The sequence below is a fragment of the Octodon degus genome, unplaced genomic scaffold (assembly GCF_000260255.1).
Source record: "Octodon degus isolate 3935 unplaced genomic scaffold, OctDeg1.0 scaffold00102, whole genome shotgun sequence".
Classification (NCBI taxonomy): domain Eukaryota; kingdom Metazoa; phylum Chordata; class Mammalia; order Rodentia; family Octodontidae; genus Octodon; species Octodon degus.
The window spans coordinates 2488688-2511534 of NW_004524678.1; the positions used below are offsets into that span (position 1 = coordinate 2488688).

The 22847-nt window shown below is 42.4% G+C and overlaps 2 protein-coding genes across 4 annotated transcripts in view; one reads left to right on the forward strand and one right to left on the reverse strand.

The window, feature by feature from the left end:
• Txndc16 (thioredoxin domain containing 16) overlaps positions 1-22847 on the forward strand; it is a 126378-nt gene that overhangs the window by 34008 nt on the left and 69523 nt on the right. For all 3 annotated transcript variants that reach the window (XM_023723756.1, XM_023723755.1, XM_004638789.3), the window contains 3 exons: positions 663-784; positions 8883-8973; positions 18100-18250. In XM_023723756.1, the coding sequence (XP_023579524.1) occupies positions 663-784; positions 8883-8973; positions 18100-18250 (364 nt within the window). The remainder of the gene's footprint in view (positions 1-662; positions 785-8882; positions 8974-18099; positions 18251-22847) is intronic.
• LOC105743139 (ADP-ribosylation factor-like protein 4A) lies at positions 15467-16210 on the reverse strand. Its single transcript, XM_012516345.2, has one exon. It carries the CDS (start codon positions 16100-16102, stop codon positions 15467-15469), a length of 636 nt encoding a protein of 211 aa, XP_012371799.1. The 5' UTR covers positions 16103-16210.

The window sequence follows — 22847 nt, forward strand, 5'->3', positions numbered from 1 at the left end:
TATTTTTTTTTTTTGCGGAACTGGGGATTGAACTCAGGCCCCCAGAAACTGATTTTAATTCCTAGGTTTTCTGTTATGTCGTGTGCGTGTGGGTGTGGGTTTGCACTTCGAGGTACCAGGTCTTCAGGCGTACCAGGCAAGTGCTCTACCACTGAGCTATATTCCCAGCCCTTAAAATGCGTAGGTTCTTGTAACTGCTGATTTGTTCAAAGGAGTTAAATTTCTTCTTTTTTTTAGTGCTGGGTATTGAACCCAGCCAGAGCTTTTGCCCTGAGCCACACGTCTCTGAAGTATAAAATACACTTATAATGACATTTTTATATTTATTTATTTTGAGACAGTTTCACTAAGTTGCTAAACTGCCCATGCTAGGCTCCAACCTGTAGTCCTGCCTCAGCTTCCCAACTGTTGGGATTACAGGTGTACCCTACCATGTTCATCATTGATTAATTTTTTTGGGACAGGGTCTTGCTATGCTGTTCAGGCTAGCCTTGAACTCACAGTCATCCTTTTGCCTCAGCCTCCTGAATGCTGGAATTACAGGAGTAAGCCACCACCCCGGATTAATTTTTTTAAAATAAGTAACTTTAACAAAAATATATGCCTATGATGTAATTCATACTTGTCATATTTTCTACTAATTTGATATGTGTTTATTTTAGTGCTCTTCTTTTTAACGAAGTGAAGTATATCACTACCCTCGAAGACCTTCAGAATGTAGAAAATACTGTGAAAGGAAAAGCAGATATGATCTTTTCATATGTAAGAGCCATTGGCACTCCAGGTATTCATGAAGTTCGGCTTTCATCTTTGCTATGCCTGTGTACTTGTGTGAGTATATCAACATACTTTAAGTAGAGTACAGACAGTATTTACAACAGAATTTACAACACAATCTTTACTATTGTGTCGTCTTTCTCTAAATGGGCAGCATAATCTAGTTAATGGTTGGATAAGAACTAATAATGTAATGACTGAATAAGATACAGAGTACATTAGACTTCATTAGACTTCTTCCTCCGATTACTTGTAGTGTGACCTTGGACAAGTTCCTGGATTTGAGTCCCCAAGTCATTAAGATGGAGACGATAATCTTGTCTTAGTTTTATTGTGAACAGCACAATGAATTGGAATAACTAAAATGTTCCCTAGAATATCTTGTAAGTGTTTTATATTAACTATTACTATTTTTATTTCCTTACAGTCCTCGCAGCACTGACTAGTTTGTTGCTTAGAATGATTTTTTTCTTTAAATCTGTTTTTTGACAGCATCACCTGAGCATTAATATCTAAGCTTATGGTAAAGAAGTTTATAAACATTTCATGACCAAATTATAGTTCTGTTTTCAAGACTTTGTGCATTGTTGCAGTGTAACCGTGTTATGGTGAAGTGCCATTAGAGTCATTATAGCAATTGTAAACGCTTTTAGGAAATAAATCACTTATGGGAACTCTATTTTTATACACATGAAGCTTGCTGGCTATGTTATGTTACTGAGCATAGTATATTTGTGAAATAATATTTCACAATCAGCTTGCTTTTCTTTACTTTCTAGAGCCCTCAGGTTCAATTTTCTCCAGAGCTTCTCCTAGTCAGTAAAAGGGATGAGTGAGGAGGGTCTTCCACTGCTGCTGCTATACAGAATGAGAACTTCCTGATTTATATTTTAATAGCATTAGTCTGACTATTTGGGTCTGGAATAGATTAGAAGAAGCAAAGGTAAAATAACAGAGAAAATTTGGGATCTATGGCAGTAATGTAGGCGAGAGGTGAGGGTGGGTGACTGGGGCCAGGACTTTTAACAGTGGGGGGTAACAATAAGTGTGAACTTCAGAAGTACTTTAGATGTAGGAGAAAACAGAATTTGCTGTCATATTGGATATAGATCAAGAAATAGTGGAGACAAAGGTGGCTCTGAGCTTTTGGTCTGAGGTATTTGAAAAGTGAAATGCTAATAACTGAAGTGGGAAAGACTGGAAGTAAACTGGACTAGAAGGTGTGGAGGGGAGGCTCTGGACTTGACCTTTAGGTGTCATCCTCAAGAAATACCATAAGACGTCCAAGTGGGTGACCCTTGACACCCGGACAGACAGCCAAGGTGCGTGGGTATCACTAGACTGCATTTTTATATTGGGATATAGACTGGTGATGTAAATTCAAGAAATAAAGCTGTGGGACAGGAAGACATCTCTGAGCGAGAGAGACCAGAAAGAGAAAACACAGTTGAAACCATTAGTCCCTCCAGAATTTCCACACCCGCAAATTTCCATTTAATTGATTTCCAAGAAATTAATTTTTGTCCAGATAAACCCTTCTTCCTTGTGACAAGCTACAGACTAGCATATATCTGTGATGGGAGATTCTGAGTTTAGTTTAATCCTAGTAGGCTCGGGAGATGGTTTGGGCCTGCATTTGTTTTCCCTAATCCCTTCTACATTTAGGAAAACAGCCTGAAAGCGGTAGCCTTTTCCCTAGATCTCAAACTGAGCAAGTAATCAAACCAACAAGTCTGACTGTTTCTACCTCTGCTGATCTGCTACATCAGAAGAACTTCACCGTCAGACCTGGCGCTTCCCTTTTCCTCATCCCGTCAGATGGCTCGTAGGAATTTTTCTAACCACATGTGCAGGGATGTAGTTCTGCATAAGTTGAGAAATATCGTGTTAGTTTTCTTAACTCATGGAGGATGAAAAGTAACTCAGTGATGATCTGAGATTTACTATATATTTTCAATAATATGAAGTTCTTAACTGAAATTACCCAGATTTTGGCAGTTAGTATAAACACAGTCCTAACAAGCCATATGCCAGAATTTGTTTGATCCTAAGGTCCTCGTAAAAGTGGGGGAGCAAGCGCCTGCATCCCAGCTCTGCCTTTCTGCTTTTGACTGTTGACATCACATCGTATTTTCTTCTCACCTTGGCATTTCTGCTTGCCAAGTAAGAACTTGTTTCAGTAACCCTGCAGATAGAGGGTTTTCAGGAGCTCCCCTTCCCGTCTGCCTTTATTTTGAGTTTGGCTTCTGGGTGGCCTTTGTCATCTCCCCTTTCACAGTCAGTCTCTGTGAGCCCTTCAGGGACACCTTTGAGGGGTCTCTGTAGCTTGGTCTGGGGTAACCAGGTAGAGCCGGACAGGTTTGTTTTTCTAACCACTCTTTCATCAGTTGATGGGTCATGATTACCTTGGGGAGCACCTTACATGGGCAGTCTCATTCTGCCGTGATTCCAGGACCCCTTCTTTCCCCCTAGGGCTGGGGCCGCACCACTGAAGCAGGCAGCTGCATGCAGTTCTTGACTGGGATCACTCGATCCGTGTTTGGTAAACGGCCAACGGAATGGAATCCACACCTGGAGGAGACACGTGTGCCCCTGTCTATGCACAGTAGCTGAAACACAGACACAGCTTGTCTCCCCAGTGCACAGGTGCACGGCGGGCAGTCCTGAGTGCGATGCGGGGAAGGGATAGCTCTGGGACGCAGGGCCCTCCATCCCTCCCTCCCCGGGCCTGCCCCTCCGCGGCTTCCAGCTGGAGTACCTCTCCTGTCTCCCAGAAGCCTTCTGTGGCAGAATGTGTTCCTTAGCTAGAGGGCCCCAGAAGGCAAGCAGACCCCAGGTCCTGCTGACAGGAGGGCTCACGCCAGGGGCCAGCTGGGGACAGCAGGGGCTCTGCCCTGAGCGTGGGAAGAACCTAGGACCATCGTGCCAGGGGAGAAGAGCCTCTGCCGCAGATGGCCCTGCTTCCCGTGGAAGAGCCTTTGCCTGCCTAATGAGAGGCCGCTGGGCTCTGTCTCCATTTTGGGCTTCTCTAACGAGGCTGGAGAGGCTGAAGCAGCAGGTGTGGCCTGAGGCCTGGAAATCTCTACTTAACTGTCTTTTTAACAAGCATCCTATGATTCTTTTATATTGGTAAGTTTGGGAAACAGTCGAGCATAATAGTCCGAAATACAGTTGCACTTACTCAGACCTAGATGGAGAACAAAATGTGCCTCCCGCTGTTCTGAGAAGCCAGGTGGCGCAGAAGCCTCTGTTCTTTGAGTATCCTGTCCAGATTTACCCAGGAGCTCTCCCAGCTCCCACAGACTGTGCAGCGGGGCTGAGGGTTAGCTGCTTAGGTTTTGATGTCTGAAGCAAAGGAGCCAGGCTCTGAGAGAGGTACAGTGTTTCTGTCTGCTGCTGGGATTTTTTTTTCCCTCGCGTGCTACACCATCCTCCTTCAGTCAAACAGTAATTGCGTTTTAGTGACACAGGCTAACAGTAGCCTCTAGACCAAAACAGTTTTCTCCAGCGAGTTATTTTATCATATAAAATATGATAAAATAGGGACATTTTTAGTTCTAATTATTTTGGAGGGTGCTTTACTAGGCTTCTAGAATCAGTGGAAAAGGGCCGGCCAAATAGCTCAGCAGATTAAAGCACCTGTTTAAGCAGATGCAGGGGTCAGACCTGCCATGCTGGCCCTGCCCCCAGGGCACGGTGAGACTGGGTCTGGTGGCACTGCCTGTAATCCCAGGTCTTGGGAGGCTGTAAACAGGCGGGTCACTAGAAGTCCGATCTAATAGTGAGACCCTGTAGACCTTGTAGATCCTGTATTAAATACAAAAACAAAAATCCAAAAAAAAAAAAAAAAAAAAATCAGTAGAAACCAGGAAAGTCCAGATGTTCAGGTTCCAGCAAGGACCTAAAGGTGTTGCTCGGGCTCTCAGAGCTTCAAGGAAGAGAGAAGGCATACAAATTAAATGATACTGAAATTAAGATGAGAACTGCCAGGTAGGTGGTGTGGCCCTAGTTTGGGAGAGTGGAAGGGGTGACTGAAGGGTGCAGGTTGGAGGAGCTGGCTCAGACTGGCCCCTCACAAAGGCTCAAAGGCAGGGTTTGCTGTGCCTAATCAGGATCTAGCCCTGGTTTCTGGCTGTGGAGGAATCCTGCTGGTTTGAGGGCAAGCAAGTCCTGTGAGACGACCGCTTCTGCCTGGGACAGTCTCAGGCAGGTGGGTCTCTGCCCTGAGTCTGAGGTGGCCCTGTGTTGGACAGTGGCTTATCTTGGCATCTCAGTTGAGATGACATGGGCGAATTAAGTGTAGGGCTAATAAACCTTGTCTTGCCAGGTTTTAGACAGATACTTCTTTAAATTTTATTTTGAAGAGTAAAGACAGAAGCAAAAACCTATAGAAAAAAGACAGAAACAGGGTAATATGCAACAATGCCATTGTTACAGATTCTTAAAACAGCAATAGCTAATTAACAATGGTTGTTCTACTATCTATTTTTATTGTCAAATCTCTTGCTCAGATTAACAGATATAGTTATGCAAGATTGGGGAAATTATTGAATATTGATATTTGCTATCAAGAAATCTTAATTTTTTTTCCTTGTCTTTTTTTTTTGGTTTTAATTTATTTTAAAGAGTCAAACAGATACTTTCTAACATACCTATATGTAGAGCTAAGAGCGAATTTGACCCAGAGTGTTGCAAAATGAAGTAAAGCCCTGTTCTACTTTTAGTGATCTACTGGGCATCTGTAGGCTCAAGAGAAGAATCACATTTTGGTTTTTAGGCACACACACACGTGCCTTTAATGAGTTACAAGTTAAGGACCCACAAGTTAGTTTGATCCGTGTCCCTGTGTTGAATCTTTATGTTAGTAGAATCTATGGCTCTCTGGTCTTGCTGAGTTAGAGTTGTGTACCTGACAGAGTGGCCTAGAGATGTGTGATTATATGTGTGGGATGCTACCCAAAGGTTATACGAGGCTTAGAGCGAGACCGTAACAGTGAAGGTAAAGTTGTAGCTTAAGAGAGGTCACTGGATTAGGGAAGACTGAGAACTGAGAGGCTTGGATTTTGAATAGACCATCTGCAGAGAATAAAAACACCAGAGACTATGACAGCAGTGTTGAAGAACACGACGCAGTGTGACAGAACACTGTGACACTCACACAGCCATGTGACAGAAAAGGCATTCTTCATGGAATTAGGGAAGTGATGCTGGTTAGGGTGGGGTTGTTGTTGGCCACTGGAGTAGCCATTGGCTCCAGGATCTTGTCCTAATTAAAGAATTACATGGAGACAACTGAGAAATGCAGAATTTTCATTTATTAAAGAAAAAAGAAGTAAAAAGTAGAAGTGAAAAAGAAGAGAGGAAATATACCCTGTGTGCAGGGCAGGTCCCTGGCAGGGTAAGGAGACGGTGGCCACGAGGCCCAGTGGCCTTCATCTTTTATATCCTCCTAACGTCAGATCCACATCTTTGGAAGCTGCTCTGAACTCTGAATTGGCTTCTCTCCTAATTGCAGGGCACACTGTGTTATGCAGCCTCCTCTGTGATTGACAGGTCACACCTTATTTTGCAGCCTTCTTTCTGGTTCTCTGTCAGGGACAGGTCACACCCTTTTGTCTAGCTGACTCACCATCCTTTAATCTCCCACCTCAGGGTGGTGAGTGGGATAATCTGATGATAATCTGCTTCTACTACTAGAGAGGCGGGGAAGGATCACTGCCTGGACATGGTATAGAGGAGAAAAGGGAAAATAACACGCAAATGGGAGGAATTACTAAAAGAAATACTTCCAGAACATTTTCTGTGCAAGCAGGCGCAGGGGCCTGGGGTTTGATCCCTGGTCCTGCCGTGCCGGCCCCACCCCCAGGGTATGCCGAGATGGCAGTTGAGACTGGGCATGGGGTAAGGCACCTGTAATCCCAGCACTTGGGAGGCTGGAAACAGGAGGATCACTATGAGTCCGATCTAGTAGTGAGATCCAACACCCTGTAGACCCTTCCCTAAAATACAGAAAAATTAAAAAAAAAATAATTTCTGGAACTGAAGGATTTGAGCTTTCAGATTAGAAAGGCCTGTTGAGTCGTACAATAGAGGGTGACTACCAAGGCCTCTCATTTTGAAACTTCTATGAAATGGGCAAAAATGAGACCATTTTAGAATCTTCCAGAGGAAAGAAGAGTTTCCTACTGAAGGATCAAGAACCAGAATAGCACTGGACTTGTCTGCTGCAGTTCTGGAAATGGATGAAAATGAACAATGTTTTCAGCGCTCCTGGGGACACGACTTGAACCGAGGAGTCTATGTCCAGGCAGCGTTAGTTAATTGTGAAAGTGAAATTAAGACATGTTCAGAAGTGCAGGGTGGCAAAAAAGTTGTGCTTTGTATCTCTCACAAGGAGGTACAGGAGAGTGGGAGCAAGGGAGTAGAAACAAAGGAGAGATGGGGGAGCAGGCGAAGGACTCGGCCTGGAGGGAGAGCGCGAGCGCCCAGGCAGGCCCTGGGTGGCGGCATCCGTGGTGGGGCGGCTCAGGGCTCCGCACAAGTGTCTGTAAGACAGTGGACGCCACAGGGTGCCTGATATGTAAGGAATCGAGGAATAGACCATGGAAGAGTATAGAATCAAGGAAAAAATCTAAAATGATTGTTTAAAATGCAATTTAAAGCATTATAACTGCATGACAGCAGAGTTGTCTGAAAAGCATGGCTGCTCTTCACTGAATGGTTTGTCTGTAAATGATGCTTTCTGAGCCACCGCAGTGTAAACTTTGAACATTAATAAAAGCTAGATGATTTGAGGGAATGGGAATCGGGTACACTCTTGGAGCTGTTTTTTTCCCCTCCAGAAATTGAACTTAGGACCTTGCAGTTGCCACACCACTAGGCTACTCCAGGCCCCTTTTTTTCCTGTTGTTTTGAGGCAGGGTTTCACTATGCAGTTCAGGCTGGCTTTGAATTCACTTTTTAGTCCACACTGGCCTTGAACTCACAGCAATCCTGCCTTAGCCTCTCAAGTGCTGGGATTATAGCTGTGCATCACCATGCCCGGCCTGGTGCTGTGTTTTAGAAAAGAGATTGCATTTATTATCTTCCATAGTGGGAAATAAATAAATAATGGACCTTTATATCTATTTACATTGTGTGTGGGGGTGTAGAGTCCGACAAAATATAGATATATTTCCGGAAAACAAAAACTTGTATAATTTATTGAGTTATTATGCTATTGGTACAGGTTACCTTTGGCTTGTACAATCACAAGAGGTGCTCAAGGTGGGGGCCATGAGCTGCCAGACGTTCAGTGGTCCGGCGGATGCTGCTTGGGCAACCTTGGTCCTCGCTGCGCATGCGATTTCAGTTCCTTCTCTACGGGCTGGCTGTGTAGAGGGCTTTCTGCGGTGCACAACATCCTGTAGCGTCCCCCATAGAAGGGCATCACCATTGACTGAGAAAAGGTCATACTAATTTCTTCTCCTGAAGTGTGTATACATTCATTGTCTTCCCTCCCCATATATATGATGTCATGTCGATACATGGAGGCAAATACCAAAATAAATAGTGGAAGACTTCAAAGCAGTTGTAATTTGGCAAATGGTAAGGGGATGGAGGGCAGGAAAATGGCTGGTGGTTAGTTGTTGTTTGCTAGTTGTTGTTTAGGTTCAGGGGATGACGCGTGGCCCGGGCTGGCAATAGCCAGTGCTCCTCTGTGCTCAGCCTCCCCAGTGCTGGGACTGCAGGTGTAAGCCGCCATGCCTGGCTGTTTTTCTTAATACGTCATATAGGATTGTCGCTAAGATTGGTTAAAAATCAATATATGTAGACATGTATAAAACTTAACGTACCAAAGCTGTGAATTCATACTGTGTTCTCTAGTACTGGGAAAAAACAATCACTCATTTATCGTATGTGGTATTCGCCCAGTTCTCTCACCTGGAGTAGAGCGGACTTTTCCTAACTTCTCGAACTGCGTGCATTTGCGCATCTGGGGCTCCTGCAGGGGCTTCCTCTAAGTGTCATAGGAAGTGAGGGCAGTGGGGGGCATTCGCAGTAAAGGCTGCGGGGAGTCCCACCGACTAACGCCTCCTCTCTCCCTCTCTCCACCTTTGCTTCAGAGCACAGAGCAGTCATGGGAGCAGCCTTTGTGTATGGGACCACCTATCAATTTGTTTTAACCACGGAAACTGGCCTTTTGGAAAGTGTCGGGTATGTATAAGAGGCGCACGGAAACGATTTTTTGTTGTTCGCTTCTTTCACGTTCTTGGTCAACGTTTCCGGGATTCTCTCACGGCGTGGGCTCCTCCGCAGGAATGCGGAGCAGATGCGGCTTCACGCGCGACGCATGAGCTGCCCTTCCTTGGTCTGGCGCAGGGTGGACACCCGCGGAAACAGCGGCAGGCGGAGAGGGCAGGGAGGGGGGCAGCCGCGGGAAGGGATGCCCCGAGCGGCCCAGTGAGGTGTCGTAGGAATAGGACCCCTCAACCCCACGCCGCAGTCAGCTTGCAGGTAAAGTACTAGCTTTCAAAGCAGAGCACCAGGTGTTCTTTGTGGGAGGTTTGTTTTGTTTTTTTTTTTTTTTTTGTATTTTGGGGAAGATTCCACAGGGGGTTCAGGGTCTCACTACTAGATTAGACTTGTAGTGATCAGCCTGTTTACAGCCTCCCAAGAGCTGGGATTATAGGCATGCACCACCACGACTGGGGATTGAATTTTTAATCGTTTTTATTACTGCATGTTTGTAATGCATCTTGGGGAATTGGTGCATCCGTGTAACACAGCCTGATTGTTTTCAGTCCCTGTACTTCCCTCTCTCTTTCTTGCGCCCTCCTTCAATCTCCTTCTCCATCTCCAGGAGCCTTTCTATCCTCTTTCCATTTTATTCATTTATATACAGTTTAGGTTTCTCATATAAGAAAGGATGAGATATTTAGCTTTCTCAGCTTGGCTTATTTCACTTAGCATGACAGTGTCTAGTTTCTTATACTTTCCTGTGGATGACCTTATATTCTTCTTCATGGCTAATACTGCATTGTGTATATACCACATTTTCTTTTTTCAGTCATTTGTTGGCAGGTATCTAGGCTGTTTGCAGAGCTTAGCTACTGTGAATTACACCATTCTAAACACAGGTGTGCATGTATCACTATAATATGTCTTTAATTTTTTTAGAAATATGATCAGCAGAGGTATGGCTGGTCAAAAGATACTTCTTTTTTAATTTTTTTTTTTTTTTTTTGGTCTCTTTGATACAGGGTCTTGCTATACAGTTCAGGCTGGCCTTGGGTTCACTTTGTAGCCCACGCTGGTCTAGAACTGGCAGCAATCCTCCTGCCTCAGCCTCTTGAGGATTACAGATGTGTGCCACCACGCCAGCGGCAGATAGTATTTCCACTAATATTTTTTTTGAGGACTTTTCATATTTCTCTCCATCGCAGCTCTCCTAGCATGCTTTCCCACCAGTGGAGAAGGCCTCTTTTTTTCTACATCCCCACCAGCATCTATCACCCATTCTGCTCGGGGGTGTGTGTGTGGTGGGGGGGCAGCTCAGTCCACCTGTGGGGGAAGGGCTGGCATGGTATGTGGTGCTGAGGCTCAGACTGGGGTCCCTGCGCTTTGCCTGAGCTTGCCCAAGCAGGCACTTTCAGCAGCCCCGCGCCCTCTGTTCTTGATGGTCTTCACTTTGACTGGGATGAAGTGGAATCTCAGTGTAGTTTTGTTTTGTGTTTTCCTGATGGCTAAAAATGTCGAACATATTTTGGGGCATTAATTAATATTGTGAGTTCTTTTTCTTGCCTACCTGTCTATCCTTATCAGAAAAGTAGCTAGCAAAAGCCTCCCATTCTGAGTTCTTTACTCTGCCAGTTGTTTGTTTATTTTTTTTAATTTGATGTAATTCCATTTGTTGATTCCTAGTATTACTTTCTGTGCTGTTAGAGCTCTATTGAAGAAGTCTTGCCTATGCCAGTGGCTTCAACTATTTCTCTTAACATTTTCTTCCAGCAGTTTCAAAGTTTCTGTTTTTATATTTAGAACTTCGATCCATTTTGATTTGATTTTGGAACAGCATGAGATAGGGATCTAATTTCTATCTTTTATAGAAGATGCTCAGTTTTCAGGATCATTTGGGGGAAAAAGGCTGTCTTTTCTCCTATGTATGCTTTTGCTTCCTTCTCTAAAAGGATGTGGAGCCTGGGGAGATGGCTCAGTAGAATAAGTGCTTGCCTGGCAAGCGCGAGGGCCTGAGTTCAATCCCTGGTTCCGGAAAAAAAAAAAAAAAAAAAAAAATCATGTGGCCGAAAGTGGGTGAGTTTGTTTTGTGTTTTTTATTTTTTATGTATTTAGTACAGGATCTACAGGGTCTCACTGTACAGATTGGACTCCTAGTGATCCTGCTGTTTTTAGCCTCCCGAACACTGGGATTACAGGTGTGCACCACCACGCCCAGTCTCAGGTGTCATCTCAGTGCACCCCAGGGGCAGGACCAGCATACTGGGGATCAAACCCCTGGCCCCTGGGTCTGCCCATCCGCTGGGCTATCTGGCTGACCTGTTCTGTGTTTCTTTGTATCTTTTTTGTATGTCAGTGCCATGTTTTTGTTACTCTAGCTTTGAAGTGTAGCTTGAAATCGGGTATTGTGGTACCTCCAGCTTTGATCTTTTTACTCAGGATTGCTCCAGCTATTCTGGGTCTTCTTTTTGTTTCCATACAAATTTGAGGACTAGTTTTCCTAGTTCTCAGAAGACTGTCCTCAGAAGTTTCATGGAGACTGCATTAAATCTGTAGATCCCTTTTGGTAATGGGGCTATTTTATCTTTTATTTGTTTTATTTATTTTTACCACATGTAACATTTTTTATTGGTATATGTGATACATAATAATTCCATTAGTTTGGTGTCGGGCGCCCTCCCGTCCAGCAGGAAAGCACTCAACACGATTTGTGCGGCGGAAAGGCTTTAATCGTTCTCCTGAGTGATGCGCCCCGAGAGAGCACAGTTCCTCTCTTTGTCCCTCTTCCTGTCTCTGACCCTCCGCGTCGCGGAGCGTTTCTTTTATATCCTCACACTGTCCAATCGAGGGTTGATACATGTTACAGCGCCATTGGTTACAATCTCAGGGAAGGTATCTTACATCATTATAGGCGGGTGTATAGAGACTGCGGAAGCAGGAAATGAGCGCCATCTTGGCACACTCGGTGGGAGGGGTAATCTAGCGCAGGCTTCAAGGGCTGCAGCAGGCCTCACCCAATGATCCCTAGGAGTTTTGGTTCTGAAGCCGCGATTCGCGGCATGGGCTCTCTACAGTTTGGGAGGATTGGTACATACACACACACACACACACACACACAATATTGATCACTTTTGATCTCCTTTATCTTTTGTTATTTTCTCTCACACATCTCTAGATCCCCTTCCCAATTTCCAAAAAATTTATCCTCCTGTTTCCTACCGTCACTCCTTTATTTTCCTTCAGATTACTTATATTTTGCTTTTCTTATGTAAGAGAAAACATACAATATTTAACTTTCTATACCTGTTCAATTTCACTTCACATGATGGTCTCAAGAGCCTTTTATTTTCCTACAAATTATATTTATTCTTCTTTATGTCTAAGTAATACTCCACATTGTATGCGCACCACTTTTTTTTTATACTGGGGCTTGAACTCAAGACCTGTGCTTGCCAGGCAGGCGCACAAGCCACTGAGCTATCTCCCTAGCCCCGTACATCACATTTTCTTTATCCATTACCTGTTGGTGGGTATCTAGGCCGCTTCCATAATTTAGCTGTTGTGAATTGCACTGCTATCAACATGGCTATGCATGTATCGCTGTAATATGTTAACTGTATCATTCTTTTGGCAAGATGTCCAGCAGTGTTAGCTGGGTCAAGTGAAATTTCTGTCTGTGTTTTTAGTGTTTTGAGGAATCTCGTACTGATCTCCAGAGTGGCTACGCTAGTTTACGTTCCCACCAAGAATGGAGAAGCATGCCTTCTTCCTCCCAGCCCTGCCAGCATCATTTATCCTTGAGTCCTTGCCAGCAGCACTCTAACTGGAGTGAGATGGAATCTCGGTGGTGTTTTGGTTTGCCTTTTTTTAGTGGCCGAAGATGCTCACCATTTTCCACAAGATGCTCAGCATTTTTCACATACTTCTTGGTTTGTTGCCACTTAAATGGTACTGATTCTGCCAATTCAAGCACAAGGGACGTCTCAACATTTTCTGATGTCCGCTTCAATTTTTTCCTTCAAAGTGGTATAATTTTCATGATGTTGGTCTTTCACCTCCTTGGTTAGGTTGATTCCTAGGCATTGATTTTTTGAAGCTATTTGAATAGAATTTTTTCCAGTTGTTTTTTCAGTGGGTGGCATGAGAATGTTTGGTTTTTGTTTATTGATTTTATATCTTGTTTATGAGTTTTTTGCTAGTTACTTTGTCATTCTAATCCTAAATGAATTTAAGTAGTGTTTATTTGTTTTTATTTTTGTGTTTTTGAGATAGAGTTTCACCATGTAGTTCAGGCTGCCCTTGACTCACTGTGTAGCCCACACTGGCCTCAGCCTCCAGAGGGCTGGAGTCACAGGCATGTGTCACCATGCCTAGCTACATAGTTTTTAAAACGGGATGTTTTAAAATTTACTTTTCTTGTCTAGCTTCTAGTTTACAATTCTAGATAGAAAAACTACTTTTCAGTGTTTCTGGCAGGGCATTGTTTAAATTTTCTTTTTCATTTAGTACTTGAAGACACAAACAATAGCCAGTACATTTTAAAACTACATTTACTATCACACAGCCCTTCAGGACAGGTAACCCAGAGCAAGGCAAAATGGTAATTAACCTTTTAACGACAGCATCACCTCTCAGGACGTAGTAGCTGTTTGATACACTACACGCAGTTGCTTAAGGCCCGTTTACAACCCTGAAAGCTTGGAAGCCGATGTGCGGAAGACCGATGAAGTGAAATCACGTGGGGATCGGGGCGCGTGGAGAAGAAAGTCTGAAGGCGAAGTTACATTTTATTGCTTAGTACGCCATTACGTCGCTCTTTCCAGGATTCGCTCCTCGGTGTTCTGCTGGTGTCCTCAGCAGTGACTTCAGAATCGAATGCGCGCTCACAGTTCTGTGAGCAGCAGGTTTCCAGCGCTGTGAGGCCTGTACGGGGAGGACCGCAAAGCTTCGCTGTCGGGAGTCCCCGGAGTTGTGAGCCACAAAACTCATTCAGCAGAGCCTGCAGCTGTGCTTGTTTGTTGTCCGCTTAGTTCCCAATGGAGAAAGCCTTGTCTGTTGTCTTGTCTGTCTCTTTTTGCCCACTGCCCCTTTCTCCTTTCCTCTGATTTTTCTGTTGGATTGGTTGATTGATTGATTGATTTTGAGACAAGGTATCACTATGCAGTTCCGGCTGGCCTTGAACTCACTTTGTAGTTCAGGCTGGTCTTACACTCACAGTGATCCTCCCGCACAGCGATCCTCCGGCCTCAGCCTCCCGAGTGCTGGAATTATAGGGGTATGCCACTATGCTCTTTGATTTAAGAGCAAAACATGGTGTTATTCCGGAAGGATTTTTTTTCACTTTTCTCCATTTCCAAGTTGCAATTGAAAATGTAGTTATCCTGTTTTGTGTACTTTTAGTTTAATTTTTTTTTTTTTTTTTGTGGAAGTGGGGATTGAACTCAGGCCCTTGCCAGGTAAGCACTTATTCTACTGAGCCATCTCCCCAACCCCATGTTTTGTTTACTTTTGAGCACACTGTATTGGGGAAGTTTGAATTATCATTTCTGCGTAAATAACAAGATACTGAGGAGTCATACCTGGACCTGAGGTCCCTGAATGGGACCATGTGTTCTGTGTTCTGAAGACAGTGCTCTGGGGACAGGCCTTTTAAATCAAGTGTTAGCTAGGACTGGCTTTTCTAATAGTGGGGTAAGGCAGATGGTTTTTTTCTTTTACTTTTTTCATTCTTTGTTCAGCTAATACTGAATACCTTGTACATGTGGGACATTACATTATTCTGTTTTTTGGGGCTCTCCCATTGGATAAGATTCATATATTGATTACTGTCTCATCTTGGGCCTGAGTGTGTTTCAAATTATGTATCAGTTCATGATGAAGGAGATGGATAGAAAAGGAGGTAGAGTGCTGTACGCTCCATTACTTTCTGCTACTTCTCCATATTCCTTCTTTTTACTTTTATTTTTATATTTAGTACAGCATGTACAGGGTCTACAGGGTCTCACTACACAGACAGGACTCAGTGATTCTCCTGTTTGCAGCCTCCCAAATGCTGGGATTACAGGCACGCGCTACCATGCCCAGTCTCCATTGCTGTCTCAGCGTGCCCTGGGGATGGAGCTGGCACACCGGGGATTGAACCCTGGTCCCCGAGTCTGCCTAAGCAGGCTTTTCTCCTATTTATTTATTTCACTCTTCAAAGTTTTATTTCATTAACTTCAGATCAAATTTCCACAACTGTTTTCTGATCAATGTACTACCCTTGCTTGCCTTCCCAAAATGGTAGTACTGGAAGATGTGGGGTAGGGAGAAGAGACCTCTTGAAGACGCACCGCATTTGCTCATCTCCCACAAGGAAAGAGTTGGGCATCTGACTGTTCAACAAAACAAAGCTTTAATAGCATCCAGGAGGGCAAACAGGCAAACCAGCTGTAGACACTCTTCCGCTGGTCAAAATCAGGCCAGAGAAAACCTACTCCACACAGCTATAAAACATATCAATGTTCATCTTTTCTTTTTTCTGTTGCCGCAACATTTTTCTTCTTTTAATTATCATATCGTGCAGTTTCTCCAGTTCCTCTTTGAGTCCATCTCTTATGATTGCACAAGTGGGCTGCAGATGCCAAGGAGTTGATGAGCTCAGTTTACCCATTGCTAACAGTTTCTCAATTTCTGTGAGAGACAGTGAGTTCCTCAGATCTTGCTTGTTGGCAGTTATAAGTACAGGGACTCCTTGGTTTTCAGATATCCTAGTTATTTTATGAAGTTCAGTTTTGGCTTCTTCCGTCCTTTCAACATCAACCGAGTCCACCACGAACACCATGCCATCTGTGCGTCTGGTATACGACTTCCATACGGGCCTCAATTTCTCTTGACCACCTACATCCCAGACATGGAAAGTGACTGTTTTAGAATTTCCCAAAGTCACTTTGATTTTCTCAGTGTTAAATCCTTTGGTAGGTACAGTATTTACAAATTCATTGAACTGCAACCTGTATAAGACTGTTGTTTTTCCAGCACAGTCCAAACCCAGAATAACAATGTGGTAGGACTGAAAGGAAGGCAGGCTGGACAGGATAGATGTCTGGTCTGACAGTCCATTCCCCATTTCCAGGGGCAAGTAAGTGTCCCAAACTGAAACACTTTCTTCCTACTGCTTTAGAATTTCTCCTCCTTGGGGATCCAGCTACAAGACTGCGGCTCCCCCCACATCCTGATTTCACGTCGCCCGCAGCCACTGGGACACCAGCGAGGCCCGGGTGGTGACAGCGACGAGCCCGGCGGGCACTGGTGCCAGGCTGTGCTCTCTCCTTTTTAAATTTAAAGCATTTTTATTGGTATAGGATTTAGTACATGTGTTATATGTTATTTATGTTTTGTAACAGCACATCTGAATTCTTTTCCTTGTCCCCTTCCCTGTCCTCCCATCTCAGTATTCCTTCTCAGAGAGTCTGTGTAGGTCACACATGGTATTACCCTCCACACCCATATGTGTCAGTGGATTACATCAGATGGGGACCCTGACCTATGTCTCGCAAATCCACTTCTGAGCGAATTTGGTGTGGAGAAGCTGGATTCGCAATTTTTGCCCAATTACAGAAAGAACAGCAAAGTGTCTTCACAGAATAAGTTGGAAGCTGAAAAGTGTTAATGGCTAGCTGAAAGCCCCAGAACTCTTGCTGTGTGGATCACTATATGGAATTTATAGATTTCTGTCGTTATCCTTATTTCCCGATCATTATTTGAATTTTCCTTGTATCCTGTGAGGTATTCTTTTGAACGTCACCTAAGTTCTCATTTTGGTTTCTTCTCCCCCGCCCTTGGTACTGGGAATCAAATTTACAACCTTACGTTTGCCAGGCAGGTTCTGTGCTACTGAGCTGGCTCCCCGGGACCCCACTTTGGCTTCTGTTACCTACAAGCAAATGATCCCTGATGAAAGAACTTTCTCAAATTATTTTATAGTTTCAGAGATGTTAATGTAAGGGCTCTTCTGCACTCAGAACTTTCCTGTCAGCAGTTCTCCAGAAGTTGTACACCGTCATGGAGCCTGAGCTGTCTTACTGCTTTTATTTGAAATGTCCATTTTTTCTGTCTTGGAGAAGCCATTCTGTCCCTTCTTGTTTAAGTTTTTTGATCTTTCTCATCCTTTCCAACCTGAGGTGGAGTGGAATGTTTCTTTGTTCCTTACGACATTTTTTTATATTATAATGCTAATAAACTACAGTTTAATTATTTCACTAAAATGTCTTCTATAGTTTAAGCCCTTGAGGATTTGAATTGTCTTATTTATCTTCATCATTGTGTTTAGCACAGGGTCTAAAATACAGTTGGCTTTAAATGTATCTTTTAAGTGCCTTTTTTCTAATCATTTGAAATTAAATTTGAAATCAGTGAACCTTGAATACTTAAAGAAAGCATGTCCCAAGAATTAGAATAAATATTTTAAATGTAAAATTTTGTAGTGTTTTGCCAAACTCTTCTAATGTCTTGTGGAGATTTTTTACATGCTATTTTAATTTTGGCAAACGTTATTCCCACTATAAGTGTATCTTTGTGTTCTCATATTGAAAGAAATGTCAAAGCTTGAATTACAGGCCATATTTGCTGAGCTTTGTAGTATTTTAGATATAAAGTCACAAACTCCCACAAACCATCACATGGTTTTTATTTTAAGGCCTGTTTTGGCTAAAGTTTATTCAAAACAGCTTTGGGCTTAAATTAAAACTAGACAATCCATATAGGAGAGGTCTAGAAAAGCATTTTTATATTTCAAAATAATCTCATTGTCCACACAATCACATCCTTTTATTGGAACAATTACGTAGGCCTGTGCATAACTCCACCGAGACGCTACCGCATAAAAAGGTTCAGGGAGAAAATAACCTACATGACTCATATGGTTTGATCAGATATTGCGATTAATTTTTAATATAGTATGTTGTTTTGGCCCAAGTTCATTTTGTTCTAATATTATCTTACCATCTTTCTGAAACAGTAATTCAGAAGCTTGAGTCCTAATTGTTATTTAATTGTCTTTTTGGCTAGCACAAGGATCACGTGTTGAACTTCATTAAGTGGATGACCCTGCTCTTTAATTTGCAGCTCTGAGGATATAGAACACGCACATCTCTACTTTTTTCATTGTCAGCTCGTCTCAGACTTGGCTCAGCCATGCAGAAGAACGCTGATGGGCCAGCCGGTGACAACGCTGAACATCCACGTGTTTGTTAAGACAATGAAAGCACCTCTGCTGGTATGTGTCTTATTTTAATAGAATAAATAACTTACTCATAAAATTTATTAAACTTTTACTCACAGACATGTTTTACTTAAATGAGTTATGTCTGTTCCCTGTTTCTCGCACATATTTCTTTGATTTTGTGAGTTTGAGCAGTAGTTCTTATTAAAGACAGTCTAGATGACAGGCTGTTCTTAAAGTGGCATTATAATGCCTCAATTTATTTTTCCGTAGCTTATCTAAGTGAAATGCTCTATGGTAGTTAAAGTGACCCTTGGAGTGCTCATGGAGCACACAGACTGTGCTGTGGTGGAGAGGAGATCTCGTTTATAAGTGCTTTGATCATTGTTTGAAAAGTTGGACTATATTGGAACTGTAGGATTTCTGGTGCCCTGCTTTCCTTAGAGTCAGCCTCGAAACAGTTTCATAGAGACTCATGAGCTAGTGGCGGTCAGCAGATTTTTCTGTGAGAAGCTGAAGGCTTGTCCTGAATATGGATAACACATTGAAGTAGATTTTTCTTAATACTTTTTAAAAAATAAAATCTGCATGCATTTTATTTAAAAAATATTTTTTGTTTGCATGCATTTTAAACAGTGCAGCAAAGTATATTTTAGAAAATGAACCATGTGCAGCTGAAAAAAACGTGTATTCAGCTGTGTTTGGGTGGAACACTCTATATGTCCACCAAGTCCATTTGTTCCAAACTCTGATTCAGTTCTGCCACTTCTTTGCTAAGTTTTTGTCTGGTTGACCTATCTTTTTGGGATAAGGGGGTGTTAAGGTCTCCTGTTAAGATTGTGGTATTGGATATTAGATTTTTCATGTCCATTAAGATTTGCTTTTTATAGTTGGGTGCTCCTGTGTTTGGTGCATGCATATTTATGGGTGTTACCTCTTCCTCTTGAATTTTTCCCCTAACTAGTATGTAGTGGCCTTCTTTATTTTGCTTGATCATTCTTGGTTTGCAGTTGAGACTGTCTGAAAACAGGATTGCTATCCTGCTTTTTTCTGAGGTGCTGGGGCATGTAGTATTGTTTTCCATCCTTTGACTTTCAGCCTATGAATTTCTTTATGAGTTAAGTGTGTTTCTTGTATATAGCATATTGTTGGGTTTTGTTTCCTAATCTGCTATGCCAGTCTATTTCTCTTAGTTGGTGAATTGAGTCCATTTACATTGATGGTTATACTTGAGATGTGTTAACTTATGATTGACATGTTATTTACCTGCTGTTGTTTACTCCTTTTTTTTTTTTTTGGCAGAACCAGGGATTGGACTCAGGTCCTTGCGCTTGCCAGGGAAGTGCTTATTCCGCTGAGCCATCTCACCGGCCTCTGTTTACTCCTTTTTGTTCTGTGTTTAATTGTTTGCCTTATTTAGTGGGTTCCTTCTGTTCTCGTTTGTGGAGTTCTGATCATTTTGGTCCTTCTCTAGAACATCTTTCAGTAGTCTGTGTAGGGTTGGCTTTGTCATCATGAAATTCTTTAGTTGTTCTTTGTCATGGAATTATTTCGCTTCTCCATCAAACTTGAAAGAGAGTTTTGCAGGGTATAGTAGTCTGGGCTGGAATTCATTTTCATAGAGGACTTGAAGTACTCTGCTCCATGCTCTTCTTGCCTTCATGGTTTGTGAAGAGAAGTCGGCTGTAATTCTGATGGGTTTTCCTTTGAATGTGATCTGCTTCTTTTCTCTAGCGGCTTTCAGTATATTATTCTTGTGCTGGATTTCTGGGATCTTGACTATTATATGTCTTGGTGTGCTTTTAATTGGGTTGAGGTTACTTGGCGTTCTGTATGCTTCAGTTACCTGAATGTCAGATTGTTTCCTCATATTTGGGAAGTTTTCTGCTATTACTTCTGCCCATATTCTTTTTATATCATTTGTATTGACTCCATCTTGCTTATTGATGCCTATTAGTCTCACATTGTTCATTCTTTGCATTGTCTTGCAGGTGATGGATTATTTTTTTCCTGCATCCTAGTTGTTTTTAAGAAACCTTTTCTTACCTTTTCACTAGCTGCACCAGCATCTTCCAGATCTGAAAGTCTGTCTTCACTTTCACTCAAACAGTTTTGTAGGCTTGTGATTGAGATTTTAAATTCCTCTATATCTCTTTGACTCTGCTTCATGTGATCTATTTCTTTCCTGTATTGCTCATTCAAGGAGTCCATCATTTTTCTAATTTCTGGGTTTTTTTTTTTTTTTTCATCAATGTCTTCTTTAGAGGCAGTTAATAATTCTTTTACTGCAGAGTTTTTTTCAGATTGGGTTTCCTCCATATGTTTCTGTATTCAATTCTTTACTTCAGATGCTATGAATTCAGAGATTTCTTTATTTCAGAAAATAATTCTGCTCTGAGTTCTATACTTTGCTGCTTTTGTTTCTTTACTTCTGACTCTGTTAATTCATACATTTCAGCTGAGCTAGTGACCTCTGAACTTGTTCTGGGTGGGCATTGGATTTCCCCCATATGTTTGTGTATTCGATTCTTTACTTCATATGCTATGAATTCAGAGATTTCTTTTTTTATTTCAGGAATTAGTTCTGCTCTGAGTTCCTCTATACCTTTCTGCTGTTGTTTCTTTACTTCTGGTGCTGTTCGTTCATTCATTTCAGCTGAGCTAGTGTCCTCTGTACTTGTTCTGGGTGGGCTCGAGGCCTGAGATTGCATTTTGCTCCTTGTCTTTGTCATTTCATATAGCACTGACCTTGGACCTTTGGTGTAGAGCCTTGGTGCAGTTATAACCTTAGCACCTATTGAAATTCGAGTGCAGATCTATTGAGTTTGAGTTTATCTAGTTATGCCTGGCCTGGGTCTAGCTGTTGTGTTCAGCTCCTTCCTGCTGCAACCCTTGGAAGTGAACCTGTTGTGCACTGCTAGCACAACCATGAACCTGTGGTGCCCCTCTGTTGTGCCCCTGGCCCAGGGAGCACAGGGGAGTGCCGAAGCTCTTCCACACACTAGCCAGGTTTGGGGTTGGGCTGGATCTAGGGGTACTGAGAGCATTGCAGAAGTTCTCACTCACTCAGCGGGCTTGGGAGTGGGGGCTGTGGAGGGTTGGAGGGGTCCCAAGGGTGCAGTAGAGGGTCTCACTCACACAGCGTGCCTGAGTTTTTGGTCCGGAGAGGTCCCACGGGCACAGGGAAGCCGCTTGCTGGACCTGGGCTAGGCTGGATCAACAAAGTATAAAGAAAAATTTTAAACGTTGTCCCCTTTCATCACTCAGTATTCAGATGGCTGCCGTAGTTGGCATCTCTGCATCTGTGTAGATACGTACAGGTAGTGTGGTGAATCCATTCACGGACCTGTCATATGAGTGCTGTTGAATTTATTAGAAGGAAATCAGTGCGAAGCTGGGGGGATCATGGAACTTTTGAATGATAAATATTTTGCTATCACTGTATATTCTTCAGAAAGTAGCATCTAAAGTGTTGAAAATTATTGTATTATAAAACACAGTAAGAAATCAAAAATCATTTTTAAAAACTTGATGTTTTCATCTTAGAATTAACTTTAAAAGATGAAGAAATTAGCTTCATGCACTTGTTTTTATCTCTTCTTGCTGTGTTTCTGATATTTGTTAGTGTTATTTTTATACTTTTATAGGTCTATAATGTTTATTATAGTCTGTTCGATAACCATAATTCCCATTTTTAAAAAAGGCTTGCCTCTACATTTAAATAAATTCAGGGCCTGCCAGCCGCAATTTTCCTGGCTTAGTTCCTTAGTTGTTTATTTTAAGTATCTTTGGTTGCATGTTTTTCTTTTTAAAGAACATGTTTTACGCATCTCTCTCCTGTCATGAGGGAGGGCCGTGCATCTCATGTGCGGGGAAGCATAGCCCCTGAGTCTTTTGCTGGCCCAGTTGAGGGAAGGAGGATGGAGGAGACAACTCCGTCTGTATGATTCCTCACCATTTCTTTCAAATCTCATTTCCTTCTCTTCAAATAATCAGGTATTACTAAAAACTCTCAGGATTTTGTCTACATAATAGTTGGAGTCAGCATTATTATAGCTTGTTGTGAACTTGGTAAAAACCTGTTTTGTGTTTTGCTTTGCTTCGCTTCAGCATTCTGGCTTGAAATAGCTCCTTTCCCAAAGTGTCTGTCCGTGTACTTTCTTTTGCTATGTTTTCATGTTTTTAAAAAATTTTTAATGTTTTTATGGTTTTTTAAATTTTTATTTTAGGGAAGGTCATTCCTCTGATCTGTTTGCTATGACATTTCTTTGAATTATATCATAATAGTTTTGAAGTTAAAAAACTAAAACTGAAAGCTTCATAATGCCTTGGGATTCAGTGGAGTATGACTTCACCTGAAAACAGGACATGACAGAATTTTTTTTTTATTTTAATAATTTTATTGAGAAAGAAGTTGCAGTGAGATAGTTTCAAAACAGCTTAGTAGGACAGTTACAATAGTTAATACATTGCAATATTGTTGTCCATGTAGTAGTTGTTCCTAGTACAAGATGCAGACGTGATATCTTGTCTAAACACTATTAGTTCAGAACCTTCTCACTGAACTAAGAGAAAGCAGCTGTATATTATGCAGAATTTAAGAGCCCTATTTACATCGTATTCTCTGCAGTGTTTTTGGTCTCTGTCCAAA